Raw genomic sequence first — 22385 nt, forward strand, 5'->3', positions numbered from 1 at the left:
CAGATGAAACTGTCAAAAGACATCACGTAGGTTTCTTGACTACACCGTTCTTGTTGAAATCACATTTCCAATAAGACAGTTACATGTTTGTCGTTGGCCACAGCTGCTTTTCCCATAAATACAGACTCACAACAAGACCTAGAATGAATGCGTGTATGAGACTCAGATATTACCGTATAACATTTAAACATGTTTGATGATAAGACAGATTGTGACGGATATTTGTGATTGATTGCAAGCAAGCAGGTTTCATTTTGGTGTTAACCTTTGGATAGCTAATAAGAGGCTAGTCTACATACATATTATAGCAGCTAAGTAGTACAAAACCACAGCTAAAAGGGTCGAAATACTTCAGCTGCTTCACTACATTTCTGGCGGTGTGTTTACATACATAGGGTTCAGTTGCTACTCTACTGACAGATTAACGGTACAATAACCGACTTTATTTATAAGGCTGACCTGACACTTTATAGTCAATGTATTTGTGTGCATATGTCATGCAATGTCGTCAATGTTAAAATGTTGATTATTCAGAATTGGTTAGCTAACTACATTAATTAATCCCCTGGCTGGACCGAGATGTCAGATGAGCCGTTCAGACAATTCAGGCCTTATTTGGAGACGAGCGGCTGGTACACGCACCGACACAAAGACACTAATATTGACATGGGATATTATTATAATATCTTAATAGTTGACAAACACTGACAGCACTGCATTGAAATATCTCGCACATCTTAGGGAGGCGCCATTGTTGTCTGATCGCGTCTATAAAAGCCCCGTTTTCCATACCTGCTATATATACCCTCGGTGATTCGGCTCCGTTTTAACGGCCGTCTGAGTTTGCTGCAGTCCGCATTGCGCCGCTTCATCCTCCTCCCGTTGACTCGGCTCTGATATCAGCCCGGTAATTATTACGAAAATATCATACGAACGTCCAGATATGCACATTTCTTCATATATCCACCATTGTTGTTGTTTTCCGCACATGAAACAAAGAAATAAATAAAAACACTCAGTGAAAGACACCTCCCCCTTTTCACCCAACGCGATTGCGTAGCACGTCATGACGCACGTTTGCGCCGTATGAAAAATGGCTGCCCCCTAGACTGAAGAAGAATTATTTCTCATATTTAAAGTTCTTGTTTACAAATCGAAGGTACGTGTCGTTCTAGTTGTATTTGTATGGGTGTTTTGGTGCGTAGTGTGTTGTAGTTATATAGTTGTCATCTCTAAAATATCCTGGCTTTTTGATTTCCATGCACTAAAACGTTTCCAATATACGGCCATGCTTGATGCTCGCTCAGCCACGTTTGGGATAAAATAGACAATTCTGAACTTTGAACATTAAAGATAATTCAGTCACGTATGTCTGAGAAGAATGCAACTGACTATCACCTCATTACCTGTGTCTGTTTCTGAACATGACCATAACTTCCATTAACAGATACAGAGACTAACCTACTGTATGTTCTAAGTATTGGTAGGCTACATGTTTCTCTGCTCTCAATGTTTGCCTATGATGCATCCGCAGATGTCGACCACCGATAAACAACCGAAAAAGAAAATGAAGATGCCTCCACATATGTCGGCCGCCAATAAACGATCGAAAAAGAAACAAAAGATGCCTCCACAGAAGTCGGACACGGATGAACAACCTAAAGAGAAGAACAAGATGCCTGAGGTCCTTAACCTCAATAACGAGGTAGTGAGGATGAGGAAGGAGGTGAAGAGGGTGCGGGCTCTGGTTATCAGGAAAATGACCCGGCAGATCACCGCCCTGAAGAAGAAGAAGGGGAAAGAAGAGGAGCTGGAGAGGAACAAGAGGAGAGCAGCCAGGTTTCTGGAGGAGCTCCATCAGATGCGGACCCTCAAACCTGACCAGGTGGGTCACGTGGTGCTTCTGCAGCTACATATTGGTGGTCGAATCCTGTCAAGTCATGTAGGCGGCCTACTGTATATCGAGCAAGTTGTGTGTGTTTGGATTTGAGTTCTTACTAAATGATTGCCACTCAGTTGGTGAGCTTGGCTGAAAAATGCAGAACATTCTTTATGTAGGCCTAGTCATTGGGACAATATTGCCCATGAGGCACAAATGTGGCTGCATACACTTGAAATACAGTTTTTTTTAAAGTAACGTTAATGTGCAAAGTGTGGCTTTAGTTGGAATTGGAGTTGAGCATTACGGCATACAAATGCATATAAACCATTTTGTATCACTGTTTATTAGGTCACTAAGGCTGCCCTGCAGAAGAACCTCAGCTTTGACGCTGTGTGTAAAAATCCCACATCCACTCTCGCTGACCGAGCCACAGCACGTATCGCCACCCACCCTCAGTTCAGTAAGAAGATAGACACCATCAAAGCAGCTATTCAAGCCTTCAAGGACGAGAGGAAAAAAGAAGCGATAGAAAAGAAGGAAAAGGGGAAAAAGCAGCCTGAGAAGGTGACCGCACAACCCAAGGACACTGATGAAGGGGTGAGAGAGGAAGAAGAGGTGGAGAAAGAAGAGGTGGAGAAAGAAGATGGAGATGGGGTAAGACCGGAAGAAGAGAAGGAAGAAGAGGTGGAGGAAGCAGCAGAAGAAAAGGAAGAACATTTAGTTGAGGAAGGAGAATATAGGTGTATATCCAAGGAGAGTGAGGATGTAACAATTGATGAGCCAGATGAAACACATCAACCTGTTGATAAAACCGTCTCAGAGAAAGAAGAAACCTCACCCGTAGAGAGAATAAACACAGAGCCTCAGCCCAAGGACATATCAGAGACTCTTGAGATACAGACAAGCACAAAGACTCCTCTCACACCAGATAGTGCACAACCAGCACCTGAAAATAGCATAGAAACACCTAGTGAAAACACACCACAGGAAAAAGAAACTCAGAAAATCCTAAAAGACACAACAACAATCACACAAACGAGACAAGACCCCAAACCTGAAAAGAAGGAACTTAAGAATGAGGAGGGAGAGGAGGAGGAGGAGGAGGAGGAGGAAGAAGAAGAAGAAGAAAAAGAAGAAGAAGAAGAGGAGAAGGAGGAGGAGGGGGAGAGTGACTTGGAGTCATCCGATGATGAGGAAGAAAAGGAAGGTTTTGACGACAGCACAGAAGAGCGTTTCCATAAGCAGTCCTCCCAGGAGGAGAGTGATGAAGACGATTTCTTCCTGGGTAAAGTTAGCAAGTACAAGAAGAAGAAAGGTGACCCTCAACATGGAGGAGCGGCGGGGAAGAGCCAACCGGAGGGAAAACTCTCAGCGTCCCCCCTGAAGAGCTTAGACCAGGGCCAGAGTGAACTGGATGAGCTAGAGACTAGACTGAACTCATCCAGAGCTACCAAGTTTAATTCTGTCTTCTGTTCAAACCTGTCTGGGTCCAGGGGCGGCAGGCAGAACCGTGGTGGTGGAGGCCGGGGAGGAGGCCGGGGTCGGGGACAGGGAGAAGGTAGGAGGGACGACTTTCATAACCAATCACAGAGGGGTGGAGGTTCAGACAGGTTTTCTCAAGGCCCCTCCGGGTTTCAGAGGCAGGGTAGAGGGACCGACAGGTTCAACAGTGGCAACAAACGGGACCACGGTGACAGAGGTCCCGGGTCACATGACAAGGAGGCTGCTGGGAGGGGTGCAGGGAGAGGAAGAGGGAGGGGCAGGGGAGATTTTGCCAGGCAACAGGACAGCAGAGGGGCGGCTGCTCCGTCCCATAATGCACCACAACAGGCGCTGCACCCGTCGTGGGAGGCCAGCAAGAAGAGGAAGGAGCAGCAGCAGAGTGGGATCCAGGCTTTCCAGGGGAAGAAGATCAAATTTGATGACTGAAACCCAGTTTTTTATTGACCCCCCTATCCCCCCTATATCTGTCTCTCTTTCCTTTTTTCCAGCCTAGCACTCACACAACCATTTCAAATAAGTGTGGTTAAATTGATGATATGCTGAAGTTTGACTCTTGTTTTGTCCTATTCTATATTCAATGAAACAATAAAATGATGTTCCATGTCCTCATATAATGTGGTAGAAAATGTCATACTTAGTTAGAACAACAATCCAATCATTGCTAAACCATCCAGGGTAACAGCATTTATCTTATGGTAACCAGAGGAACACACCCCCGTCCTAGCTAGCCCCATGCCTTCAGTGTTCTGATTAAGCTGGATAGGGGTAAGCAAGTTATGGTCCTCTCTGGCTCAGTTGGTAGAGCATGGTGCTAACAATGCTTACGTTGCGAGTTTGATTCCAGCTGGGATGCAGTATCCTGAAAAGTGTATGCACTCAATGCAATGTAAGTTAGTCTGGATAAAAGTGTCTACTAAATGGCATAGATTACGTTATGGTGGAAGCTCCCGCTCAACCGATAACTGCTGTCTGGTCATTGAGCTTATTGAAGGCTAGGATGTAGGACATGAGAGAGACAACTTCCCACTGAGGGTCAAATAGTTTTACTGTGAAATAGTAATTACCCACCTTTAGGAATAAGTTCACTGCAAAGTCCTTTTAGACTGGCCCTGTTTGTGGATTTGCAAACATTTGTTCTACAATGGAGAAATAATTTATTGTTGGGTTGTATTGTGACATGTTATTTTTTATTATTGCTTTCTGATGATTCTGTGTATTTTACAGACATATCTATTGTAACAGTTTAAGTAACAGATAGGTAATAATACAAGTTGTTTTCTAATAATATTACGTTTTTTACGTCTATTATGACGTTTTGTATTTCATTATAATTATTTATTATACCATAAAAATATACATATACATGTATATAGGAATAGTTTTGTGTCATTTCTAGATTGATTCCAGAACTAATCCTTTCGTTGTCTTATGCTGTAGCTAATGGTGTATTCTGTGGAAGCATACACCTGCCATAATTAAATCTTACATTCGAAGTGGCAAACGATTAATCAATATCGTGTTTGCAATTCCTTTTAACAAATGTGTATGCATTGTTTGTGACATAATGAAAATTAAAATGCAAAACTATATTACGTTATCATTTTGACGAGAAAAAAAAAGTAGACACTCCTTTTTGTATCGTAACCCTCATCCATTGGTTCGCCACGCTTAGGCCACTACGTATAGGCGGATTTTGCTAAATCGCGGACCAATAGTATACAATATGCAAATCTCGTTCGAAAATATCCCGGGAAATCTGAGTTTCGCGGGAGGGCCCTTCGCGCGTAAACTGTATCCCCTCATTCATTGTCAGCTTCCTGGAGCCATTTTTCGAGCTTCCAGAGCACAGCTCGCGACTGAATCAAATCCGTTGCATCAGTCAGTTTTAGAAACGCATCAGTTATCATATTTCACGAGACGGACACATAAGACATTGGTCTAACGGTCGCACTGATTATTTTGTGTCGAACCGCGGCGGATTTTGTGAAAAAGAGCTCTGAAGTAGCGGAGCGACTAAAGGGCATTGGAGCCTAAAGATGAGGAAGGGGGTAGCCTCGGTCCCGGAGAGAGTCATCATTTCAGGGGTCGGGGGCTCCTCTTTCGACAAAACCACGGTTCTATCGGCACTGTCAGACCGCTATCCCACTGCGAAATATATACAGATATTAACCCCTCCGTCCTGTCCGAACCAGACCTCCAATGTCGGTCCCACCGACCCAACCGGTACTAGTCTGCTGTACGCAACCCCCAACGGACCGTCAACAAACGGGATGGGACAGCGACCGGCGCTTGGAAGACCCCCGGTAATTGATGAAGGCCGGGCCGTTGCCATGAATGTCAAATTACAATTGGCACCCAGACAGGTAGCCAGATGTCTCGCTAAGAAGTACAATACGTCAGTTAGCTAGCTAGTAGGGTATCTTATTATCCTGGCTAGCTAAGCTCCCCATGTAGTTATTCAATATACAGCTTGCCAGCTAGCTACTTGTTTAATTGGAAGTTGTTTTTTAATCTAAAACTGTGCCATTGTAATGAGTTATAGTTTGCCATTTTATCTATGCTTCGCCGTCGATGTGATCCACAACTTGCAACCTTTCCTACTCGAATTGCCCTATAGCCATAGTCGGCTTATTTAGAGGGTCACAGTTGAGCTTATGCTAGCAGTATGGCAATGCTAACCAGCACACTTATTAGCTTGCTAGCAAGCTAAATATGACACGGCTAGAGTGGCTAAATAAACGAACTAGCAAGTAGTTCATTTACAGTCGTGCCATACTAGTGCTAGCTAATCTCCAGCGCTTTTTCTGGTACCTTGCCTGAACAGGAAACTTTGTAAAGTTTCGATCACATATTCTAGCGTAGGTCATTTCGACGTGGAACGCGTCAACTTGTCGAATGAATTCCTCAAATATGGAAATATGTTTATAGATTGATAAACGCCAAGGGTTTTCTGCTGGGATTAATTGTTGTTCTAAATCACAGAAGAGAGCCTAGGCCCCAAATTACGCTTGGAGGGGGATGGGGGTGATTTGCTCCCTCCAAAGCACACTGGGAACGCAAGCTTCTTTTCCATTACCCCCGTTATAATCCGTAGCTACAGCGGCTCAAATAAAGAGCTTGTGGGGGTCAAACTTGATTAGTGTCTTAGGTTCCTATTCCTGCACACTTCCTTTTACTTCACACATTTAAAACAAACGTGAGCGCATCTGAATGGTCGCTAGCTAGCAGAGTTGGGTAGCTAGCCATTATCTAAATGAATCGAGTCAGCGAGCCAACATGGCTGGCTAGTGAACCCCCAACACTCAGCACTTAAGGGTATCTAAAGTTTTTTCCTTTCGAAGTGGGGAATTCTGGAATACTGAGGAAGCTACAATACATTCTGTGTAGAATATACTTATGTGCAAGTTGCCTAGCTGAAGAATGCTTGACTGCATTCAATACAAACTGCAAACATAGGGCATACATATAGATTTCACAATAAGAATTTAAATCATTACCACCCTTTGTCCTCCTACCCCACACAACCATCCAATCCCCCAACTATGCAAACAGGGCAAGGGAGTGCGATTAAATACTATGGCCCATAGCATAGATTACTTTTTCTTACAATGACTGATGGATAGATGATTCACTTAGACACATATATTTGTTATAGGTTGCTTTGGATAAAGGTGTCTGCTATGTGCAAAAAAATAAATACTAGAGCTCAATCCCCCTCCATCAGACACGTACAGACTGCTTGTCTCCTCATTCTCTCCCCTGTTCCCCCTTCTCTCTGTCTCAGGCTAAGCGTCGGCTGGAGCTGGATGAGAGCGATCACCAGTACATCAGTGAGACTGGCAGGACCTCCAGAGCCAAAAGGGCCTCGACCCTCACTCTCAGGGGCGCCAAGAGTAAGTCTGAGGGACACGGGGACACGTTTGGTAGTTTATTAAAAATGTAAATCATTTCTCAACAAGCACCCCGGCGGTAGTAGACATGGCATTGGCATTTAGTAGACACCTTTATCCAAAGCAATTTACAACAAATACATTTGTCTAAGTGAAGTGAATCATCTATCCATTAGACATCATACAAATAAAATCTATGCTAGGACCAGGGACCATTGGCAGTCACAATGCTAGAAGAAGGAATTTTTGATTTTAAATGACATCATTATTCTCCCCAGTTCCAAAGTCCCCGGCAGAGAAGACCAGGTATGACACGTCGCTGGGCCTGTTGACTCAGAAGTTTGTCCAGCTGTTGGCCAACTCCAGTGACGGGGTTGTGGATCTGAATCTGGCCGCGGAGGCCCTCAAGGTCCAGAAGAGACGCCTCTATGACATCACCAATGTACTGGAGGGGGTCCATCTCATCAAGAAGTCGTCCAAGAACAACATCCAGTGGATGTGAGTAGGGACGGCTCACCTATTGCGATACCGATTCACAGTACCGAACGTTTTGAGTGTCGGCCATTACCAAGTACCTATCTGTGATGTGAAATGCTGCTGCTGCCCCCTCAAAACTCTCGCCCTGCATATTTCGCAGCAAGCAGTTGTACCGGCGTCTGTCTCAAGCATGATGTCATTCCAGACCGCAGACATGGTTGTTATTGTCATCGCACTAGGGTGTCATTGGGTGCCGGTAGTCGAAGATGTTTGTGTCTAATGATAATTTGTTTGTCTGTGTGTGTGTGTGTGTGTGTGTGTGTGTGTGTGTAGGGGCTGTAGCTTGTCTGCCGAGGCTGGGCCGCTGGGCCAGCTGAACCACGCCCAGACTGTGGCCAAAGAGTTTCAGGAGCTTCAGGAGCTGGAGGAGAAAAGGCTGGATGAACTGATACACACCTGCACACGCACAGTCCAACAGATGACCGACGACACGCACAACAAGAGATATCCTTCACACTCCTACGTGTGTGTATTGGCCAGCTCAACATTTGTGGTTGTGTGTTTGCATGTGCAAGTGTAGGTTTTTGAGTATGTGCCTTCCCCCGTTAATATACAAAAAATATGTGTGTCAGTCAGTCACACACATCTGAGTGAAGTGTCTCTGTGTCATGGTGCACATTTCCTTGACCTGTGGCTCACGTTTGCCTATGTGACCTATGAAGACGTGAAAAGAATCCCCAGTCTGAGAGACCAAACTGTGATTGTGGTCAAAGCCCCTGCTGAAACCAAACTGGAGGTTCCCCACCCTAACGAGGTAAAGAACACACACACACACACACACATATGATACCCCCCACTGAGGTAAAAGTGGATGTACATTTTGTTTTGTCTTCTGTGTATTTTTATGTTTATTTATGTGACGACCACTGTCATATGGCCCAATCCCGATTCGTTTTCGAGTGCCACTCGATTTCGAGCCAAGGCCTTCGAACAGAGCCACAAGCGGTAGGGGTTGAAATCTACCCCTATGAGATGGGACAACCCTTCAAGACTGAAACGTCATCAGTAGAAAAGCATCGACGCTCGTGATTCATTCACAACTTCACTTTTACGCTATCAATCGATCAAACAAGTCATCAAATAAAAAAGAACAATGCTTCATTATCAGACCATGACAGAATAACGGCGCTCTAACCTGTATGAAACCTCTGCTCCTACCCTGCCAGTCTGCACTGATTTAGGACAACAGTGCAACAACTTCGCGGCTGGACTTTAGTTACATTTACGGTGTCATATGCCATCAGGGAAACATGGAAAAATGCATGACTTATTTTATACAGATTTATTTTTATGACTTTCCGAAATCCGATGTGACAGGAATGCTGGAGAAACAGCCGCTGTCCACTGCGTTAATTAACTACATGTCCTTGATGAGTCTCCCACTCACTGCCCTCCATCAAAAATGGCACATTCATAGATAATATTACATAATAACAACTGCTCGGATTAGATTGCAGGTTATTTTGGTATAATAAGTGCCGCAATACAACTATAGCGTCATGTACCACCAAGGGGGGGGAAATTCGCGCCTATCATACACATCAGTCTAACTTTAGATAGATAACTTTATATGTCTACCATCATCCGCTGTCAAACACCACAATTTATTTCTAAATAAACATGATTGTACATCTCTGAAATGTAAATCGCACACCGATGTATTTCTATGTGGAAGGCTGTGCTTGACGATTCCATTCGACTGACGCCGGGGCTGAGGAACACCCAGGGTGACTGTCACCCTGTGACAAATGCGCAGATATGAGTGCTCCGGTGTCCTGCTTTGGTAGTCTAATGGAAGTGATCAGGTAGGCTACCAGTCCTCTACTGCTAAACCTGAGTGCGCTGGACTGTGGAACTTTCTATGCATAGGCACCTCGGCATAACAGCGATTTTTTTGTTATGCTTGTTGTAAAGAAAAGGTCTATCATGCATTGAAATGACATTAGTAGGTGTCATATGCCATCAGACATGGAAATATGTCATATGCGCGACTGTCGTCCACACATCAGCCTGTAACGTTAGACACAGCACCTCGACATAAAAGCAAATTTTTTTGTTATGCTTGTTATAAAGAAAAGGTCTATAATGCATTGTAATGACATTAAACTAAGATGGTTATCATAATTTTTCTAATCTTTATTAATAAGTAATTACAGAGAAAGTAAATGACATTTCCGCATTGAATAGAGTGACATAACATTTCAGTAGATGATTCGCAATGCATGCTGAAATCAAGCCATATGGCTTCGAAGCTAGTCTGGTCCTGAAATCGCTCCAAATGAAGCCGTGGATAGTCCTCCCCCTTACCCCTAGCCCTCGATGAAATATGAATTGGGACACCCCTACCCTAAACGTGAACGCGCAAAACGAAGCCATAGGGGTGAATTGGGATTGGCCCATATGTCACATTTTCTTGTGTTATCCTCTGGGACCTCTGTGCTGTGTGAATCTGTGTTTCCCCCAATATCAATCAATAACATGTGCGTGTGTGTGCGCAGAGTCTCCAGGTCCACCTGAGCAGTACCCAGGGCCCCATAGAGGTGTTCGTCTGCTCTGATGACCACGCCCCCTCCAGCCCTGTGTCACACAGAAAGGGAAACCACGCCTCTCCTTACACCAATGGGAGACACGCTTCTTCCTACACCAATGGGAACTCCCCTTCCTCCTTTGTTAAAGTGTCTCAAGGTGAGTCCTCTCCTCTTGTCTTCAAGGACCTCGGGGGGGAGGGGGGGGGGAACCAACCTCTCTTTGCTTCTCTCTAGGTCATCGTTTCTCAACGCGGGCGTTCAGCCAACATCGGGGGGCGCTGGAACAAATATTTTTAAAAGGGGGGCGTTGAGGTGTTCTTGGGGGGCGGTGACGCATAAAGTATTTTTCTCATGAAAAACAGCTGTCAGCAGTGTTATTACGTTCGTAAATGCACGAACAGTCAGTTCGCTCGGACAAACCGTCTTTTCAGTCAGAACACCCGTTCTGCGCAGTGCTCTGAACTTGGCCGGGTTCTGTGACGCAGACAAATACTCACTCCCCGCATATACTGTACACACTACCCTCTGCGCTTATGCGTTCGCTTCCTTTCAATACAGCTTATTTAATTTAGTTAAAATGAGTGCTAATACCATACCAAGATACCAGAACATCACAGCAGGAGCAACCTATCACAAAAAAGCGATAATATTGTAATGACCCAGTCGGGAAAGGGCCCTGTCGGTTACCAAGAATATAACCGAGCAATCAGCTACGAATGTCCCCTCCCCACGTTCATCACAGTATAATATTACATAAATGTATTACCATTAAGTGCTGTTGTGGAAGTTATCCCTAGTGCCATTCTGAGGTTAGCATTGCGATGTGTTCGTCTTAACGTTTACAAACAAAAATATACGATCGCTTTTTAGTGATCTCTTGTGATGTCCTGGAAACGAACGCATAAGCACTACTCTGCTTGCGATTGGTCAGCTGTCAGCAGTGTTATTACTGGTACGTTCGTAAATGCACGAACGGTCAGTTGGACAAACTGTCTTTTCAGTCAGAGCACCCATCTCTGAGCGCTCCCAGCATAGCATTATAAAACAACTAAAATCATATGATATCATCAAAATGGCCGCGAAAATGCTAAAATGCAGACAGTACTCTATTGAGTATCTTAGCTATGGCTTCATACCGTCTCCTAACAATGACCAATTCCCAATGTGTTTACTGTGTGAACAAGTATTTTCCAATGAGGCAATGAAACCCTCACGTCTAAAGGAGCACCTTAACAAGATACACCCGGACAAGGCAGATAAGCAGTGTCCATTCTTCCAGGCCCTCAAAGAGAAACATGGTAGGAGCACCATCAGCAGTCTCTTCGCTAGGAAGACCACCCAGACTGACAGCGGGCTAATAGCATCCTATAATATCTCCCTGCTGATAGCCAAATGTGGGCAGCCGTTCACAATTGGAGAGAAGTTGGTACTCCCTGCCATCAAAGAAGTAATAACTACTGTGATGGAGCGTGATCCCACACAGTTGCTGAAATCCATCCCACTCAGCAATGACACTGTAGCACGCAGGATAGATGAAATGGGCGCCGATACAAAGGAGCAGCTCTGTGCCATCCTGCGGGAAACTCCATTCAGCCTTCAGCTGGATGAGACAACCACTGCTGACAATAATGCTCTGCCGACATCATGTACCTCGCAGACTTCTTTGGAAAAATGAATGAAGTCACACTGAAGCTCCAAGGAAAAGGAGTTACTCTGGTCCAGAGCAAGGCGGTCATCCAGAGTCTGGATCTACCGTATTTTCCGGACTATAAGTCGCTCCGGAGTATAAGTCGCATCAGTCAAAAAATGCGACATTAAGAGGAAAAAACATATATAAGTCGCACTGGACTATAAGTCGCATTTATTTAGAAATATATTTCACAAAATCCAAGACCAAGAACAGACATTTAATCTGGAAAGGCAAGTTTATTCAACTACACAATAGAACACAGAACAACAGGCTGAATAGAAGTCCGGTATGTTAACATAACACATTAACAGTTATTCAGCTACACAATAGCATAAAGAACATACCAGGGCTCTACGCTAACCTTTTTCACTAAATGAAAAATGTTAGGGGCACACAAAGAAATTTAGGAGCACAGTGAAAAATGTAATTATAACACATTTTTATTAGTGATTTTGCAATTTTTGCACCAAAATCACACATTGGCCCATGCCTACAGCCCTACTAGACGCAGAGTTGATGGCATTGTATTATGGTAACTAGCTGTGTCAAGTTCTCCTGGTTAGCAGCATGTTCATTCATTCATCCATGTCATGCCTGTCAGCTAGCAGCTAGCAGCCCAGCCAGGCTTTAGGGCTAGGTCTGTCAGCTAGCAGCCCAGCCAGGCCATGCAAAGGTCTGTCTCCATGCTGCCCACCTCCCTGCTGCTGGGTCAGGCTACATCAGTCACACACGGTGGCCAGACAACTCCACATCTAGGGGTATTAAACTACCCCACATCCAGATGACCAGTCCCCAGCCCCATGCTGCCCGGGGTGGTGACATGTGGAGGTGGCCAGCCCAGCACGGTGCCTCTGCGGCGGCTAGCTGTTAGCACACCACCATCCCCGGGGGTCCCACCTCTCTGCCACACTCAAGTACAACATGTTGCATTTTCATGCCATTAGGCAACTTGCTTCCTAGGGTTTCCTAGGGTTAGAGATGCATTTGGACTTCTGGAGTACCTCCACTACTTTCAATGGGTTCTGAAGGTCTGAGAGCTTTCTACTTTCTACCCTGGGTAGTTAACCCTGGTTGTAACCTTGGGTTCAAATCTGGAGTGTGTGGGACCAAATCTGTAGATGTGGTGAGCTAATGAAGCTAATGAAGCTTGAGATGAGAAAAGGGCGCTTGTCTCTTTAAGGCCCAGAAGGGAGTTAGCGATTAGCGATGTTAGCTTAGCGCCAGTTTAACAGAAGTAACTTCACTTTTAACATGACTTCCCGTGGTCGTAGCGGGCTGGCTGACGGCTTAAAATGTGGCCAAACGGTTCGCGCAGATTTATTTTTAGAATTATTTTTTTTTTTTTTTTTATCCATTTCTGTACTCGCACGTGTGCTCGTGAATTTATTTCTCTAGTCGCACAGATGTCTTTTTAGTCGCAAATGCGAGTGAAATGGTCGCACTGTAGAGCCCTGCATACCTGGGAGGCTGAATAGGCTAAATGAACATAACAAGCCAGCGAGTCCAACAAGCAAGTTACCAGTAAGCAAGTTCACCAAGCTACCGTTTGCTTAGCTTCAACAAGCTAATGTTTTAGATAACTTCTTCAGGGGAATAGGAGCAGCATATAGTTGTCACAAGCCCAGAGCGGCCCAGAGCGCCTTCTGTCGGCTGTAGACGGTAATGTTTACTCCTTGGTTCATGTCAGTCAGTATGAAATTATATATATATTGATATAAGTCGCACCTGACTAAGTCGCAGGACCAGCCAAACTATGAAAAAAAGCGCGACTTATAGTCCGGAAAATACGGTATACAGGCAGAGCATAGGCAGGAGGCAGTTTGCCTATTTCCCGCTGATGACCAAGGTAATCTAGCCTAGGCTACTAAATTATGATAATAATAAATAATACATGTAATAAATGTAGGCTACTCTATGCAAAACTATATTTGTGTTCCTGGTTAGTATAAATAACTTATGTTCTGTGTTCTTATGTATTATGAGTATAAACTTTAAGAAACATCAATTAGTTAACTAATTAGCAATAAAATAACCAGTTCAAAATCAGATTCTGCACAGATAACAATTTCCTGGTTATGCTCATTGCAGGTGTCTGAGGCTCTTACCGATGAGCGCCTCCTCATTTACACAGAGCACCTGAGGATGGTGAATGCTGACTTGAAGATCCGCTTCAGGGATCTTTTGGACCTTGATGTTCCCATCTGGGTGGTGCAACCCTTTCAGGCGGAATGCGAGCAAGCAATCCAGGAGCATCTCATCGACATCCAGAGTGACGATGAGGCCCAGGCTATTTTCCGCACCTCTGGCTGGGGCAACATGTGGGTCAAGTACTCTCAGCGTTACCCGGCTCTGTGGGAGAAAGTGAGGCTGCTTCTTCTGGCTTTCCCAACCACATACCTGGTGGAGCAGGGATTCAGCCAGGTCCTCCACATGCAGTCCAAGTACCGCAATCGCTTGGACTTGACGGCCTCAGGTGCACTGCGACTGAAACTAACTTCTCTGCAACCCGCAGTGAAGAAACTGGCGGAGAACCACCAAGCGCAGGGCTCACACTAATCCCCCCCCCCGTGCAATTTGGCGAAATGTCACACCAGCACACTTAAAAAACGAACAATGTTAGTTGTAATGTACAGTTTTGTAGCCTACTGTTTGTTCTGCACCAGACGTGTGCAATTGCTGCTGTTCCGTAGCGTCTGTCTGTATTCTGTTTAGGGCTGCCACGATTAGTCGACTAGTCACGACGACGTCGACTACCAAAATCGTCGCCGACATATTTGGTAATCGCCGTAGTCGCATGTTTTTTTGGAGCTGATTATTATTATTATTATTTTTTTATTTTTTTTTCCTAGCACCAGGGGAGCCCCCCCTCCCAAATTTCGTTGTTTGGTACCTGTACTATATCAATGACAATAAAGACCATTCATTTCATTCGATAAGCATTCGTTTTTCTTCCCTGAAGCTGCCACTGGCTAGCGTCTCCCAGTGTCATTGATGTACATGCGCAGTGTCGGTCATCCGGGGCACACGTGACTTCCCCGGAAAAACAAACAGAGAAATTTCTTCCTGTCCTCGTACCTCTAAAGTGTGGGAGCATTTCAACCACAACGTTGAAAAAAAGAATGTAAAATGTAAAATTTGCAAAGCTGAACTCGCTTATCATGGCAGCACGTCTATGATGCGCGAGCATCTAAAAAGGAAGCACGTTGTGGCAGATGACGAGGAAGAAGATGGCTCGTCTCGGTAAGCTAGTTAGCTTGTTATTGGCTAACGATATCGTTACGTTAAAATCCTTCTTACATTATTTTACGTTATGTGCTGTAACGTTGTCATCAAAGCGATACTTATCAAATAGCAAAAAAAATTGTCTTAATGTTACAGTGCTAAGAAGGCGCGTTCTACTATGAGATGAGTGAAGCAAAGCAAAACTTTTGTACTCTGTACAAGTATTTATTTTTGTTTTTGTATTCTTTTGGTTGCCTAGTGCCTAGCCTACCTCATTTTACTCAGCAGTTTGCACTCTCTACTACTCTTTACATTACATTACATGCAAGTGATGCCAGAAATAAATCTGCAAAGTTCATTAAAATATCTATTTTTGAGTGAACAATCATTTTAATTGTCTTTATTTTTAGTTAGCACATGCCTACAACAACAACTAACAACTTCAAGCTAAATTTAGAAGCTGATTTAGAAGATGATAAATAAGAGCGATTGAGTAATTGTGCGATAAGCAGTAATTTATGATCCGATTAGTCGACTAATCGTGAAAATAATCGGTGACTAGTCGACTATGAAAATAATCGTTTGTGGCAGCCCTAATTCTGTTTACTCTCTTGTTTGAGTTTGTTTAACACTCATAAACATAATTTGTATTCACATTCACATGGCTTTTCTGCTCTCTGATGCCTAATGATAATGATATTCCAACTGCCCAGTTAAATTCAATTTATTATTTGGTATTCAGTGACATGCTTTTAAAATGATATAACACAGAATATTAGTCAACATTAATATTCAGGGGAGAAAATAAGCGTACTTTTTTATGGGGGGCGGTAAGAGACCTGGATAATGGACAGGGGGACGCTGGCCCAAAAAAGGTTGAACCACTGATCTAGGTCCTTTTTGGCTCCATTCCAAACCGACCCTCATGCCATGTCCTTCTAACAGGCATGATAATCGCTCACCTTTCGTCGAAATTAGCCGTTTTGAATTCAAAATAGGTGACTTCCCTGAATCATATAGATCCGATGAGGTTTTTTTTGGGGGGGGGGGAGCGGAGCGGGCCATTAGTCTGGAACTAGGGCTGCAACTAACGATTATTTTGGTAGTCGACTAATCTGTCGATTATTTTTTCGATTAGTCGTGTGGCTTTTCGCTGCGCGTAAATGGCGACGCAGAAGCATAAATCCGGCTTAACTAGCTATCTAACCTAACGTTACGCCAAGCTACAGCTGCTCACAGAGCTAGTTGATTGGCTAGCTAGCATTGCTGGCTAGACTACAGACAGCTCACGTTAGTAGGCTACGCTTTGCACTGTTTATCTTACAGACAGCTCGCTGGTGGACTCAACATAATTGAAATAGCATTCACTTATCAAGCATCATTCATGATCATCCACCATGACTACCTGGTATTTTAATAGCGACCACCCCTCACTTCATTTCATCTCGCGTTCTCCTGGCTTCAACATGGAAAACCCCTGCTACGTAACGTTACATACAAGTGCCTCTGTCTGTCAAACGCATGCCACAGGGCAAATAAATTAATAACACAAACGCTCATAGCATGTACAGCCCTGTCCATGAGACGTTGTTTTCCAACATGTAACAGTAAAGCTAACATAAACATTACGACCCTAACAATATAACGTTAGCCAGTTGGCTAACAACGTTAGCTAAAACTTACCCAGCTGATTCTTGCATGGCTCCCGTAAAAAAAAAAAAAAAAAACGTTTTTTATGTTTTTTTATTTTTATACGATTAGTCGACACTAACATTCCACGTCGACGAGTTTTTATGATCGACGTCGTCGATTATGTCGACTAATCGTTGCAGCCCTATCTGGAACGCACGTTGAACGTTCGAACGATTAGATTTTGATGGGCCGTTGATGGCCCGGGCTACAGAAAAGCGAAGCAACGTAGCGAACAGGTGCGCAGGCGTGAAGGGCTGAAACTGTGATGTGCGCGTGAAACTCCTTGGTGAAGAAATTAGTGACAGAACGTCAGCCGCGGTTTTTGTATGCTGAGAGAAGACAAGGACTGAAGTCGCAAATACTGAGATAAGAATGTAACGTTAACAAAATACAAATTGCTAGCTAACGATAGATGGCTAACTTTGGTACTAACATTTGGTACTAACATTACTAAGTGCAGTACAGATACAGTACAGATAACTACTAACGTTAGCGTTGTCAGCCTATTTTGCAAGCTGTTAGCCCCTTTCACACATAGTTTCCTGTAAATTGATTTTCGCCGTTTAATGAGCTAAATGCCCGAAACATATGATGATGAATACATATCCATAAAACTGAGGTATGATATATGGCAGATATATATGGCAGTCTCAGGCGCCTGTCACGTCTCCAGTAGCTACATTAGAACTTTGCATCCTTTGATACATATAAGGATCTTGTAACTTCGCAAACAATGGCAACATTTAAATAGTTTACTCTATGTTCAACTGGAAAAGGTAGTGAGAGAAGATTTTCGTGTTTTGATTTCGCTGGGAGTTCGTTAAAAATGCCTTTCCACCAAAGAACCGTGGAGCCGCGCCGTGTGAGCAGGCTGAGGGTCATACAATATTTGTATATTAAAGGCAACGCCGCGGCAGTTGAACATAGAGTAAACTATTTCAATTCTGCCATTGTTTGCGAAGTTACAAGATCCTTACATGCTGACTGCTACCGTAGTACACAGACTAAGGGCGTCATTAAATATATATATATATATATATATATACAGTATATATATATTTATTTTATACATTTTTTCGTGCCCCCCCTGCAGTACCCCCCACAGTTTGGGAAACACTGTACTAGCTTATATTAAAGCTGCGCTGTTGTGCATTTCATGAGAAGTTGTCAGTCTAGTTTCTTATACAACATATGTGAACATGTAAAGATACTTTATTTGCACTTAATTATACATTCATATTTTCGTTTTTGTACAGAAACAACTCACTAAAATTGACTATTGCATAACTGATTTGGAGAAAAGAAATCCACCTCTACCCCCCCCATTCGGTACCATGCCATATCGTGGCTTTTGCTGAAATGACGACACTGGTCTCGTAGCCTATTGGAGTGTGTGTGTGAGTGAGGGAGAGTGAGGGAGTGCTTTTGTGAGCCTGCATGTATGATGTGTCTCTTTCTGGTACCCCAATCATCTTTTTGGCTCGCAGTCTCCGACTGCCCTAGCAGGATCCGGGTCTCGTATCCTTCTCACCTTTTTCACCCCGACCTGTTTTCATGCCTGTTCTAAGCATGATATGTATACATTGACACTCGCGTTCTGTCCAAATGTAGAATGGAGACACTGTTAACTCACTGGTGGCTTCGGGGATATTCTTATTTATATAGAAAATGTTGTTGCCTTTCTCTCATCGCTCTTCTTTCTATCCCCCCCCCCTTTCTCTCTCGCCAGACGGTGTGAGCAACTGTAGTAGTGGTTTCGCCAACGCCCTCTCCAGACTCCCAGACTGCCCGGCGGTGACTGTCACCACCGTCTCCCCCCTGCCTACCTCCCTCACCTCCCTCCTCCCCCATACGGAAGATCAGGACCCTTTCGTGCCCCTGTCTCCCCCTCTCCCCCTCTCTCTCGGCGGGGAGGACTACCTACTCAGTCTGGGGGATGACGAGGGGATCAGTGACCTGTTCTCTTCATATGACCTGGACCTGCCCCTAGAGGACCTGCTCTGATCTGACCTTACAGCGGGAAGCCATTTTGGAACCAGGAGACCTAGAAAGGAGTGCTATGGAATTTACCATTGTAAAGGGAGCAGGAGAGGTGAGGGGGGGGCAGGAGGGGGTGGTTAAGCCGGGTACACCCAGGCCTGTAAGTGTACCTTGGGGGGAGGGGGGGAGTCCCCCTCCACTAAGACTCTTCCTGTGGTGACCTGGGCATGCACGGACAGGCAGGAGGACATCCAGAACCTTCACTCTGCATGGGCAAGCTGTTACATGTTCAGAACCAGACAGTCAGCCAGGAGGCCAATTGTCAGAGTTCTGACCAGCATGTCCACACAGATTGGGTTATGGCTGCAGACCCCCCCCCCCAACCATAACCACCAAACAGACCTGCCAGAGTGTGACTGTGTTTAAAAACTGTGAACTTGTGTGTTTTTATAATAATGTGCTGTAGTGCGCGTGTTGACTGTTAGGGCAGATTGCTCATCGTGGATCTCGGATGGCCAGAAGGGAGCTGACCTGATAAGGGACCCCAAGATTGTGATGCATGTCGGAGGGGGGGGGGGGCTTTGATGCTGCAAGATCCCCCCCCGATCTGCCACATGGAGCGAGTTACTCTGACAAGATGCCGGGAGAGACTAGACTCTCTAGTGTGATGTTAAATGTTCTCTAGGTGAAGTGGTTGACCACACAACAAGTGTATGATCAATATTTTATATTTGTTAGTTGAAAAGAAGAGGATAGGGGTGGGATATTGCTGCTTCCCTGTGTGTGTTCACTACTGCCCCCCCGTAGCCTCTGCTTCAATACGCAGGGATGAGCAACGAACTTGAGTCTGGGCGCGATACTTGAGAATGAATCTCTCTCAGACAAACGCTCACGGAGCCCATGCAGTGTTCACTAGAGTCCCGTTCACTTGATTCGTGGCGAGAACAACATTGCGCTGGGTGAGACGTTTTTTTTTTTTTTCAATGGAGGGGTAAGGCTGCGCTTTCCTAATCTGCGTGCCGCCGATGTTTGAGGCGAGCTGTGACCTCGAGTCAAGCACGGCACATTGCAGTGACTTGCATAGGCTACTTTTGTGCAGTTGCCTTTTTGTTTTAGCCTCTCCAACCAACTAATCAAATGATTGATTGAATGATTTCTCTTTGATAAATGGATGAACCCGCTCTAGGCATCATAGTGTTCTCAGGGCCCCAGTAGCTTTTACTTGAAATTGAATTGGATGAACTGAAGTGGATCAACTAAATCGTTTTCTACCAGATATTTTTTTATGTAAAGGGAACATGTGGTCCATGTCCAATTATTAATTAATTATGTCCCCACCCCCACTCTCCCAATGATTAAGAAGCTATTGCAAGAAAAAAAAAAACTGTTTGGTAACCATTTTAATCTCCCAATGATGCGAACCACTCGTGCAAAAAAACCACAAAAAAACCACAAAAAAACCATCAGGTTTGGGCATTGCTTGACTGAGGGCTAAAGTGACATAACTTGACATGCCCAGTTGTTTATGACACCTATATTTTATAATATCTGCCTTTTTGTTGTTAACAGATATCCCACTTTGTCTACAAATGAGTGTCTTAATCTGGAGAATATACTGTATATTGTAGGCACAGATGTCCTGTTGTTTAAAAGCCATTCTGAGAAGCTTCAGCCACTCCTTTATGTAGGCATTAATGATGGAATAATGCACCCAGGTACTAATGTGGGCTACTTCACGAAGTAGTAGGCTTCTGTCTAATCTATTTATATCAGAGAAACCCAGACAACACACAACCAATTCAGTCTGATGTGGTAGGCCCATCCATTGCCATTGCTATACCCATATGTAGAGCACAAGCTTCTGCTGTCGGAAGAGTATGTCTGTGAACCAAAATGAAATAGCATCTCTCTGAAACTGTGCCTTTTGCACTGGTTTTTCCCATTAGTGCTTCAGGTCTAAATTACTGTGTGTATGTGTGTGTGTGTGTGCGCGCATTTGAGTGTGTTTGCTACTTTTTTTTTGAATACTGTAAATGCCATGACGACAAATGGTCAAAGAAGGTAAGGCAGGTGGTTCGCCCTTAAATACTGTATTGAATTGCAATAACCGGAGCTGTACCCTCTCAGCTGTTCAGGAGTTGGCGTCTAGACGGTTTTCTGGTTCGTTTCAGCTGTTGCTGTTCTGAATCAAGTTATTGGTTCTACCCACCGTCCAGCGGTACCTAAACATGCGGTCTGTTAGGAGAATATTGTTGTATTAGCAGCATTATTATTATTATTATTATTATTATTTTTTCAAGTTTATTTGGATGTCCCTAATACTGTTTGTGATTATGGATAGTTTCTTATGCAACCCATTTTTGGATAGATGAAGTCTTTACTGTTTTTGTTTCCTTTTAAGTGATTTCTGATCCATACAAAATGAAATGTGATTCAGTCTAATGAGTATGGAATGCGAGCGCACAAGCAGAGGGCAACAGCCGTGAGTCTGCAGGAAACTAAATGCTATTGTTTTCATGTTGACAGAGGAATCCCATGTTTCCCAAAGGACAGAGGGGTAAACTAGGAAGCAAGCTATACATATTCAGGATTTTCCAAAGTTAGCATGTTCTAATGAAGTTCAGGCTTCTTCAATGTTATGAATGTGGATTCTTCAACAAATGTGTGGATTCTCATTCAAAACCAGATACATGCTGCTTGTCTGTTGAGAGGGAACTGAACATTTGATAATGTTGTCTGTGCCTTAACCTCTGACTCCTGTGAATCTGACAAGAAGGGCAAAGTCACATTATACCCCCCTTAACCCTAACCCCCCCCGCCCCCGCTTCGTCACTTGCACATTCGTGACAGAAATGCGTAAAAAATATTTTGGGAAGTGTCCGTTGCAGAGTAGGAGAATAGGAGGAATACGAGGAAACAGAAACTAGGGGGAGGAGTTAGAGATGTTTGGCCAATAGCCATGCACCGTCTATTTTCAACAGTCTTTCTATTGGCTCGATAATGGCCAAGTGTTGGTCCACCAGGCCTTTTGCACATTCAGGCATAAGTGTCTGGGAACGAGACTAGAGAGGTGCAGGTGTTGACACTGTCCTCCACTGAGTCAGACAGGTTAAGGCACAGATTCCCTTTTAAATGCAGAACACAATGGGCTGGATTCATGGACACAGATTAAGACTAATCCTAGGCTAAAAAAACATCCTCTGGAGATTTTCCATTGCAAGTGTGATTTAAAGGCTTACGCCTTGTCTGTGAAACCAGCCCAGTCTGTCCTTGCCACATTTTCATTGTTGCTGAAATCGATGGAAGTCTGCTAACTTAAGTTTGCTTGAATCAACCATCAAGACGCTTCCTTCACCATCATGCCATAAGAAACTTGTTATTGAATAAATGGTTCATGCGATGAGTATCAAATGCATTCTTGTTATTTTAGTGTCAGCCTACAGTACATGTATCAGTGAAAA

At 44.1% G+C, this 22385-nt stretch overlaps 3 protein-coding genes across 3 annotated transcripts in view; 2 read left to right on the top strand and 1 right to left on the bottom strand.

Moving 5' to 3' along the window:
- The window catches only part of maco1a (macoilin 1a), a 9845-nt gene extending 8873 nt beyond the window's left edge, over positions 1–972 (bottom strand). Inside the window, exon 1 of the mRNA XM_080532535.1 lies at positions 793–972. Coding sequence (XP_080388661.1) covers positions 793–872 — 80 coding nt within the window. The 5' untranslated portion in view covers positions 873–972. The remainder of the gene's footprint in view (positions 1–792) is intronic.
- Positions 973–1080: 108 nt separating this feature from the next.
- Positions 1081–3811, top strand: srfbp1 (serum response factor binding protein 1; the record flags this gene model as incomplete). The annotated part of the gene is made up of 3 exons (XM_080531750.1): positions 1081–1159; positions 1535–1885; positions 2231–3811. Exons 2-3 carry the CDS (start codon positions 1535–1537, stop codon positions 3809–3811), a joined length of 1932 nt encoding a protein of 643 aa, XP_080387876.1. The 5' UTR covers positions 1081–1159.
- A 1610-nt stretch (positions 3812–5421) lies between these two features.
- Positions 5422–18948, top strand: e2f3 (E2F transcription factor 3; the record flags this gene model as incomplete). Its single annotated transcript, XM_080531751.1, has 7 exons — positions 5422–5688; positions 7170–7278; positions 7554–7773; positions 8086–8277; positions 8389–8566; positions 10311–10497; positions 18674–18948. 7 exons carry the CDS (start codon positions 5422–5424, stop codon positions 18946–18948), a joined length of 1428 nt encoding a protein of 475 aa, XP_080387877.1.
- Between the last annotated feature and the right edge of the window lie 3437 nt (positions 18949–22385).

The sequence above is a fragment of the Nansenia antarctica genome (genome assembly GCF_963989245.1).
Source record: "Nansenia antarctica genome assembly, chromosome: 5".
Lineage (NCBI taxonomy): Eukaryota > Metazoa > Chordata > Actinopteri > Argentiniformes > Microstomatidae > Nansenia > Nansenia antarctica.